Here is a 10,000-nt window from a genome sequence, read left to right as displayed (position 1 = left end):
CATTATATATTTTTTTTGGCATTTTCAAGCTTTATTTGACAGTACAGAGTTGAAATGGGGAGACAGAGAGAGAGAGAGAGAGAGAGGGGGGGGATGACCTGCAGCAAAGGTCCACGGGTCGGATTTGAACCCGCGACCACTGCAACGAAGGCCGGAGCCAGTATGGTACGCGCTCTATTCACTACACCACCGTAGCGCCCCGTTAATTTTTTTTTAAATTAAAATAGTCATGACGCGGAAGTAGGCTGCATCTGAACTCCTGATTTCCAACCAAATCAACTGCACTGTTTCAACATGCAAGATTTGTTCTTGTGCTTGTGTGTGTGTGTGTGCGTGTGTGTGTGTGCGTGTGCGTGTGTCCCGTCAATGTGTTGTGATGCAGTCTGGACTTATTAGACACTATCCTCTTTTGCTGCTGTAACATTGAACATTTGCCCCATTGTGGGAATAGTAAAGAAATTATATATTTTATTATTTTAAATTTTAAAACAAACTTCCCTTCAAAATATCTTTTCCAGTTGATCTACGCTTGATTTATTTAAAAAAAAAAATATATATATTTTAATAATATTTTAATGTGAGTACAATACAAGACATAAACAGACAGTCACATAAATAAAAATAAATAAAAAATAAATAAAATAGCTTGATTTTGACAGTGTCTGGCTGGTGCCCCAGGCTTTTCTATCGGATAATAAATCATACATTTGAAGCAATACAACTTTTCATCTGCTTCCAGTCCAGACTATCACCCCCCCACCAACGTCCCGAGACACTCCCCAAATAGCCCTTCTCTTTCTAGCTACCGTAGGGCGGAGAAGTGGAAGATTTAAATAAATACAGCCATGGGGGACATGCATATCAGATTTTAAATATATTATTGAAATGACAGCTATCAGCTTTAGCCTGAGAACTTTGAGTTATTTGTTCCAAACTTCTGAAATCTTTATAGCATAAGAAAATTGTTGCAAAATAATGTTGGTTTTATAAAGATCCCATGTGCCCATTCTAAGGTAATACATTTAAAAAAAATATATTAGTAAAACATTTTAAACCTTTATTTATACAGATAAATCCCAATTGAGACCGGAGACTCATTTACAAGGGAGACCTGTTCCCAATCCCACGTTACCATTCACACACACATTCATACACCGATAGCAGCAGCAGCAGCAGCTACCACGCAGGGTGCAAGCTAACTATCAGGAGACATTTAGGGTTCAGTGTCTCTTTGCCCAAGGACACTTGGACATGTGGCGGGGAGACGGGGGATCCAACCACCGACCCTGTCACCCAGTGGACGACCGCCCTACACACTACACACATTTCAGAGAGAGAGAGAGAGAGAGAGAGAGAGAGAGAGAGAGAGAGAGAGAGAGAGAGAGAGAGAGAGAGAGAGAGAGAGAGAGAGAGAGAGAGAGAGAGAGAGAGAGAGAGAGAGAGAGAGACCTCTACCCATGTGAAACACTGGAGATGGTTGTGTGGTTGTGTCAGAGGGGGGGTTACTCACACGAGGTGATATTGGCCAAACTAACGAGCTTCACCACGAAGACGCCCAATTAGCAGAGAGCTGCTGAGTCTTTGAGGTCTCCTTTCCAGCTCTGTAGTGTCGCCAGAATTCCTTTTTTCCATTTCACAGGATCCTTTTCCCATAGATACATAGTGAGTGAGTGACTGAGTGAGTGACTGAGTGACTGAGTGAGTGAGTGAGTGAGTGAGTGAGTGACTGAGTGCATGTATACAAAGGTAATTCCACTTCAAACCTCTCATATCTCTGCCCTGTCTCTCTTTTTTTTTTTTCTTTTTTCGTGGTTTTAAATTTTTTTCACATACGGACAAAAAAACAGGACAAGCAGACACATACAACACTTACACAACCCCCACCCCCACCCCCCTCCCTCACATAAACACGTAGTAAACATAGTGACAATCAGACAAGGTACATACAGAAAAAACTGAGATAAACAAATAATATATATTATTATAGATATTATATCCACACGCACGCACGCACGCACGCACTCACTCACTCACTCACTCACTCACTCACTCACTCACTCACTCACTCACTCACTCACTCACTCACTCACTCACTCACTCACTCACTCACTCACTCACTCACTCACTCACTCACTCACTCACACACTCCGAGCTTATAAACAGTTTTCTTCCCCTTTCGTTTCTTCCCCTCTCTCTCCTCTCATAGACATAAACACACTTTAAACACTGTCTGTCTAATATCTCCCTTTGACTATCTTTCTCACTACCCTATCTCAGAATTCACTTCTGCTGTGTGTGTGTGTGTGTGTGTGTGTGTGTGTGTGTGTGTGTGTGTGTGTGTGTGCTATGCTTTCACATGTGTAAAGCACTTTGAATGGCCCTGTGTCTGAATAGTGCTATGAAAATAAACCTTTTCTACTCACTCTTATTTTAAAAACTTTATTTTTGGATAACAAAAAAAAGAGAACATACACACACAACTGAACAAGTGAAAAAAATTAAAAAATAAACAACTAACATGGCGTACTCTACTTAACAGGTTTCTAAGGACTTCCAATTACATTGTTGAAACTATCGACAAATATTAAAGGAATACTTCGCCAATACGGAACCGGCGCTCTATCATTATAAAATCACTATTATTATAATATAATGAATGAGGTTTTTTCTTCCCTCAGTCTTCCCTTGGCCCAGCTGTCCTGTTAATACTAAAACAGTGAGACCATAAAACACTCTTTCTGCCTTTTCTCAGGCTAGGATGAACCGATTTCTAATATTTTTGCACATTTATACTACATAGGATCTCAGAGTTCAATACACCTTCATATTTCCACCGGTGAAGTAGGCTTTTAAGCAGAAAATAACAATTCCCACTCACTCTTATTTTGTGGGTTATTTGTCAAAATAACATCCCACTACCTCCCAAGCAATCCCCAATTTCTAGCCTAAAACCTGTATATTTCTTCTGCCTTTTCTGTCACATTTTATTGGTGCTTGTAGGAGGGAGAGAGGGGTAAAAATAGGGCAATTTTTTTTATTTTATTTCAAATGATGCAGGGTCTCTATGGAAACAAGCTGACAGCAGCGACTACGCAGGTTCCAAACGGGTGAAACTCTTAATAGCACATCATTAAAAACAGCTTGTCTTCCTCCGACATATTTGTTTTATAACTATAATCAGCAAACGTTACATAAATCTGCACCTGCCACTTACTGTGAAAGGTGGAGGTGGAGTCAGTGATTCTGGAGAACGCTTGTTGTCAAAATCACTTTTCGTCAAATTCAGTGAATGTCTCCTCACGATCCAATACCTGTGTGTGTGTGTGTCTGTCTGTCTGTCTGTCTGTCTGTCTGTCTGTCTGTCTGTCTGTCTGTCTGTCTGTCTGTCTGTCTGTCTGTCTGTCTGTCTGTCTGTCTGTCTGTCTGTCTGTCTGTCTGTCTGTGTGTCGGTACTGTGTGTGTGCCGAAAGAAAAAAAAAATCCAGTGTTAATACACAGCCTAGGCTCTGTAAACGGACATGTTGCTAGCCATAGCTTTGTTAACATACCAGTTTACAGAGACTAGACTGTGTATCACAGTAGCACCATGGTTTATTTATTAAGATATTTTTTTGGCATTTTTACGCTTTATTGATAGTGTAGAGACAGAGTTGAAATGGGGCAGAGAGGGGAGTGACATGCAGAGAACGACCGCGGGCTGGAATCAAACCCGGGTCCGCTGCTGGCCGAGGCCCATGGGGGGGGACACACCCTACCAACTGAGCTAAGGGTGCCCCACCATGGTTTATTTTAAGCGAACACATACACACATTACAGACAGCTAGGCTTGTGATGATTGGTTCACGGTCACAATCCGCTACTTGTCTGACAACAAATATAGGTGTATATTGTGTCATTGTAGTGAACCCTACAATGAGTGCGGTTAGGTTCACTTCCACATTATGGAACCATTGGCGCTTTAGCCTATATGCTAATATCTGAACACTCTTTGTGTAGTGTGGAACTGACAGCTGGAGTCTGTTTTAGTCTTTTTTTATTGTTGTTTGTCTTTTTACTGTTTTTGTATTGTATTATGGACCGTTTTTCTCTGTGTCTGGAATAAAATTAAATCAATCATAGGGTTCATACTCAGCCTAGGCTCTGTAAATGGGCATGTTGCTGGCTTTGTAGGCCTCCTTTGTTTAAAAACCATTATAATGTGTGATTTTTACATATCTGCGGCTACACAATGTTTGTCAAAGGATGTATTATGCAGTGTAAACATGGAATTGACTTGCTTGTTTAGTTGTTGATTTATTTTTCTCTTCTGTATGCATTCAAGACCATTGGGACACACACACACACACACTCACACACACACACACACACACACGCACACACACACACGCACACACACACACACACACAGACGTCATGTTATCTAAGTGCGCTACAAATGAGACGGGTTTTACTAAATGCCTTCACAAATGTACAATGCTCAAAAGAGAAATTTACATGAGAAAAAATTAAAACAAAGCAGTTGTCCAATTACGGCGTGTGTGTGTGTGTGTGTGTGTGTGTGTGTGTGTGTGTGTGTGTGTGTGTGTGTGTGTGTGTGTGTGTGTGTGTGTGTGTGTGTGTGTGTGTGTGTGTGTGTGTGTGTGTGTGTGTGTGTGTGTGTGTGTGTGTGTGTGTGTGTGTGTGTGTGTGTGTGTGTGTGAGAGAGAGAGAGAGAGAGTGTGTGTGTATGTGTGTGTGATTAGGTGAATGAGTGAGCGCCTGTGGTTGTGTGTATAAGAGGATATTCTACTGAGAATAATTACTTTCATGAAACGCTTTAATGAACTGTGCCTCACCTCGCAGGCTGAGAGAATGAAAGACATGAGAAAAAAGGTTTAAAACCATGAAATGAAGGGAGAAAAATCCTATTAAGACAAATTTAAGACATGGCTAGTGTGTGTGTGTGTGTGTGTGTGTGTGTGTGTGTGTTGTGTGTGTGTGTGTGTGTGTGTGTGTGTGTGTGTGTGTGTGTGTGTGTGTGTGTGTGTGTGTGTGTGTGTGTGTGTGTGTGTGTGTGTGTGTGTGTGTGTGTGTGTGTGTGTGTGTGCATGCTGTGATAACCATGCACAACTACTGTATTTTTGTGAGAACCAATTTGAGCAATTTTAGACCTTGAGTGAGGACATTTTTGGAGTGAGTGAGTGAGTGAGTGCATGTGTGTGTCTGTGTGTGTGTCTGTGTGTGTGTGTGTGTGTATTGTATAATTGTATATACAGTAAACTTATTTTATCCTTTTGTACTTAATGCACCGCGGGTCGGAGAGTATTTTCGATTCCTCTGTAAGGCACATATTGTAGAAATTGACAATGAAGATTACTTGACTTGTGTGTGTCTGTCTGTCTGTCTGTCTGTCTGTCTGTCTGTCTCTCTGTGTGTATGTGTGTGTGTGCCTGTCTGTCTGTCTGTGTATTTACAAATTGATTAACCCCTTCCCTCCCTTCCCTCTCTCTCTCTCTCTCTCTCTCTCTCTCTCTCTCTCTCTCTCTCTCTGTCTCTCTCTCTCTCCACAGCCCTGCTCTATGCGACCATATTTGGTAACGTGACGACCATCTTCCAGCAGATGTACGCGAACACAAACCGTTACCACGAGATGCTGAACAACGTGAGGGACTTCCTGAAGCTGTACCAGGTTCCCAAGGGGCTGAGCGAGAGGGTCATGGATTACATCGTCTCTACCTGGTCCATGTCTAAAGGCATAGACACCGAGAAGGTGAGACTAAAAGTGAGGTTTGGTTTATCATCAAAACATATATGTGTGTGTGTGTGTGTGTGTGTGTGAGAGAGAGTGAGAGTGTGTGTGTGTGTTAGAGAGAGAGAGAGTGTGTGTGTGTAGGTAGGTCTCTGTGTGTGTGTGTGTGTTAGAGAGAGAGAGAGTGTGTGTGTGGAGGTGTGTGTGTAGGTAGGTTTGTGTGTGTGTGTTGGATTACATCGTCGAGAGCGAGAGAGAGTGTGTGTGTGTGTGTTAGAGAGAGAGAGAGAGAGAGAGAGAGAGAGCACAAGCATGCTTATGATACAGTATTAAAGGTGCACTTTGTAGAATTGGAATATTTAGTGGCATCAAGTGCATGGGGAAAGTTCTTGATGTCAACGCTCCCTTGCTAACCCCTCTGTTTGGGAGAATTACAGAAGCTACGGTGGCCTTCAAGATGCAGGACAAGAAGCTATAGTCACTAAACAATGGCATCATCCACCACTGCCTCAAGTCTTTCCACAATATCAAGCACATATTAATTCTTCTAGGTCTTCCATTAAAATGTGGGCTCTACAATAAAAGGAAGATCAAGGTTTGCATTGGTGGAAAAGGAAGAAACATTCTCTTAGATTACAAAAACAAAAACAAAATCTCAAAAATATCTCGGAGCGTTTACAAGGCACATAGAATATTACTTTTGTTAAGTTTACCTAACAACACAGCCGCGTCCCAAAGAGAGAACAAATATTCCATAAATAAAGCATCAGCGCAAACAAAAAACTAGTGTGAATAAACTATGGAACAAGCAATACAGGAGAAAATACCCACCAAACTGAGAAAATGCCTCAGAGCGAGAGTCAGCGGTCACACAGTGTTACGACCTAATTCATCCACACACACGCTGGGTGGTGAACTATTGACTCTCTGCACTCTCACACACATGGAACCTCTCATAGACTGCAGTTATGTGCCACGCTGGAGAACGCTTGTTGTCAAAATCACTTTTTGTCAAAATCAGTGAATATCTCCTCATGATCTGCTTCCTGCCTGTTAAAAAATCCAGTGTTAATACACAGCCTAGGCTCTGTTAACAGACATATTGCTAGCTACAGCCCCCTTGTTTACATAACAGTCTACAGAGTCTAGGCTCTTGATTTTTTCCATTTCATGCATTAAAAAAATGCACCTTTTTAAACACATATTTCATTAGTTTTACCGAATGAAGTAATATACAGTATGTTTAACAAACTAACTTATACAATGATGTATTGTGTGAAGACTAGGCTATACAATAAACTATACAAATGTTATAAAAATTGTTAGATGTAGCTTGTGAAGTCACAGAGTTCATTCATTATTTCATGGTATCTCCTTATTATATTGTGCCCTGTTTGAATGGAACTCACCATTCTTTGTCTATTTAAATTGATTTTCTCAGCATGGCTTGTGTGTGTGTGTGTGCGTGTGTGTGTGTGTGTGTCTGTGTGTGTTCGGCGTGTATCCAGTGTGAGTGTGTATGTGTCTGTGTCCGTGTGTGTGTGTTCTCCAGTTGACTTTCACACCCTTTATTTCTTTCTTATCAATTTCAATATCCAAGTTTATCCGAGATAATTGTTTTCGCTTGAAGAGACATAATACACGTTTGTCTTCGCTGTCTAAACCCACACAGTAAGATCTGAAGCCAATTAGTATGGCTATTTTTGTCACTTTAGGAGCTGTTATATGATACAAAAGTGTCTGTTTATGCCAGTACACACTGAGATAAACACCACAAGTGTCTCACGGTTACTAATATCGCCCACTTACTGTATAATAGAAATCAGATGCTTTTCAAAGACTGTTATGTTGTTTTTTTAATGTTGCAGAGGCTCTAAGATGGTATATTGTTTTTCCCCTTGGTTGATTTGGTTTTTATTTAAATGTTAAAGCAGGATTTTGGTTTTCGGGATAATATTTTTTTGTCAGTGTTTTACCTAAATGCTTCAGTTAATTGGGCTGGATTGCAGATTAGTTTTTTTATGAAAAGCCCCCGACTCCTGGAACAATTTACGGCAACAAATTAAACTAAATACCTTCATATCCTTTAACCAATTTAAACAAACTATCTTAAATCTGCCAAACTCTACCTGTAACTGTTTTAATTAGGCTATATTGTACTTTCACCCATTTAATTTTAATTGCTGCCACTCTTCACCACTGTGTAAATGTTTCAATTGTTTTTTCTCTTCACCTGTTGTTGTGTATTTGATGTATTTGCATTGAATATTTTGTATGTATTGTTGTTTTTCCTTTGAATTTGTTTTGAACTCGACGTCATTGTAAATGAGGGTCACCCCTCAATTGGTCTCTCGAGGATAAATAAAAGTTAAATGAAAAAAAAAATTAAAAAAATTAAAAGAAAAAAGATGTTTCGTTTTACAGTGTAGTTTATTTATTTTTTTGCAGGTACTCTTATCAAGACAGAGTTTATGAATGCAACCAACAAAATACTATCTGATGTTTTTAACTGCAGTTATGAGTAGACGTAATTTGCAGCATTGTTGGTTGGGTAAATTTGGAGGGAGATAATTCTTCATTTAGAAGATAGACTTTTTGAAAATTTAAAAATAAATAAAAAATTAAGATACCGAAATTGAATACCAAAAACCACTAAGATTATCAAAGGCAAGTAAACAAATGTGTGTCTTAATTTTTCTCTTAAAGTGTAAATATAGGGGTGGGGGTGGGGTGGGGGGGAGATTGAAAGTGGAAGGATATTCTATTGTTTTAGAGATGCCACTGTGAAGGTACAATGATGATTTGACCTCCTTCTGTTTGTCTGTCTTTCAGGTTTTATCCATCTGTCCCAAAGACATGCGGGCAGACATCTGTGTCCACCTCAACAGGAAGGTAGGAGGCTATTTTTCACTGTCTGTCTGTGTGTGTGTGTGTGTGTGTGTGTGTGTGTGTGTGTGTGTGTGTGTGTGTGTGTGTGTGTGTGTGTGTGTTTACGTGTATATATGTGCTTTGAAAATTAACCTCAGTTCTATTTAACCTCAGTTTGATACTTTTAAAGTTTTTAAACATGAGATTATGATAAAAAGAAAAAGGGCTTAAAAACAACTACACAGGGGTTTTAAAAATGTTAAAAAAAAAAAAAACAATTTGAGACCGAACAAAATGTCTTAAAGTTGTGTAACTTTAGGCGCTCCGGTGGTGTAGTGGATAGAGCGCGTACCATATTGGCTCTGGCCTTCGTTGCAGTGGTCGCGGGTTCAAATCCGACCTGTGGACCTTTCCTGCAGGTCATCCCCCCTCTCTCTCTCTCTCTCTCTCTCCCCATTTCAACTCAAAAAAGAAAAAGATATGTAACTTTAAGCACGATTAGTTTGTAACATATTTGAATATCACGACTGCAGAATTGGAATTCAAGCAGTAGAATTTACCCAAATCAATTGTATTCATCAGACTATAAAGGGTATGAGCTAAGATATCTCCCCGGGCAACACATCACATACCAGACATGGATCCTCAAACTGGCAGATGACTCAAATTGCAGATCTGGCATTGAACAATAGACAATGTGTGTCTGTGTGTGTGTGTGTGTGTGTGTGTGTAACAACCATCTCCAATTACAGACACTCAGTCATTAAAATTAGTCTGTTATTGTGCTTTAGATATATCGTTTTCAAAAGGTAATCAGTTGCATAAGACCTGAAACAATGGGCATTTATACTGGGACATTTTTCAAAGTTATAATAAGAATAGATAGATGGATGGACGGATGGATGGATGGATGGATGGACGGATGGATGGATGGATGGATGGATGGATAGATAGATATATGGCTGGGTGGATGGATGGATGGATGGATGGATGGATGGATGGATAGATAGATAGATAGATAGATAGATAGATAGATAGATAGATAGATAGATAGATAGATAGATAGATAGATAGATAGATAGATAGATAGAAGCCCTGTAATTAGTTCAAGGATAATTGATTGCACTGTAAGCTATTATTATTGTAGAAAAGTTTTTCAACCAGAATGTTTCCGTCCTTTCAAACCAAACGTTTTTGTTTTCGTTTTTTATTTGAAGAAATAAAAAACACTATAAAACCAAAAAATGCTGTAAATTAAAACAAATCAGAAAATCTAAGACATTATGCAAAAGCAGTGTAAAGCCCCTATCTCACTGGGCTGCGACTGTTTGCGACCAGTTGGAGACACAAAATTGCGACAAAATATGCCAATTTGCGAAAATTTTCACTTGCACTCTCACTGAG

At 39.8% G+C, this 10,000-nt stretch overlaps 1 protein-coding gene across 1 annotated transcript in view; it reads left to right on the top strand.

Annotated features, from left to right (window-relative positions):
* LOC307270988 (voltage-gated delayed rectifier potassium channel KCNH5-like) overlaps positions 1 to 10,000 on the top strand; it is a gene marked incomplete at both ends in the record, with an annotated part of 107,573 nt that overhangs the window by 36,847 nt on the left and 60,726 nt on the right. Inside the window, 2 exons of the mRNA XM_080054875.1 lie at positions 5,550 to 5,749; positions 8,561 to 8,620. Coding sequence (XP_079911001.1) covers positions 5,550 to 5,749; positions 8,561 to 8,620 — 260 coding nt within the window. The remainder of the gene's footprint in view (positions 1 to 5,549; positions 5,750 to 8,560; positions 8,621 to 10,000) is intronic.

The sequence above is a fragment of the Ammodytes marinus genome (assembly GCF_949987685.1).
Source record: "Ammodytes marinus genome assembly, contig: scaffold_131, whole genome shotgun sequence".
In the NCBI taxonomy this organism is placed as follows: Eukaryota; Metazoa; Chordata; class Actinopteri; order Uranoscopiformes; family Ammodytidae; genus Ammodytes; species Ammodytes marinus.
The sequence above is the reverse complement of the archived record's forward strand: the minus strand, read 5'-3'. Positions and strand labels throughout refer to the sequence as shown.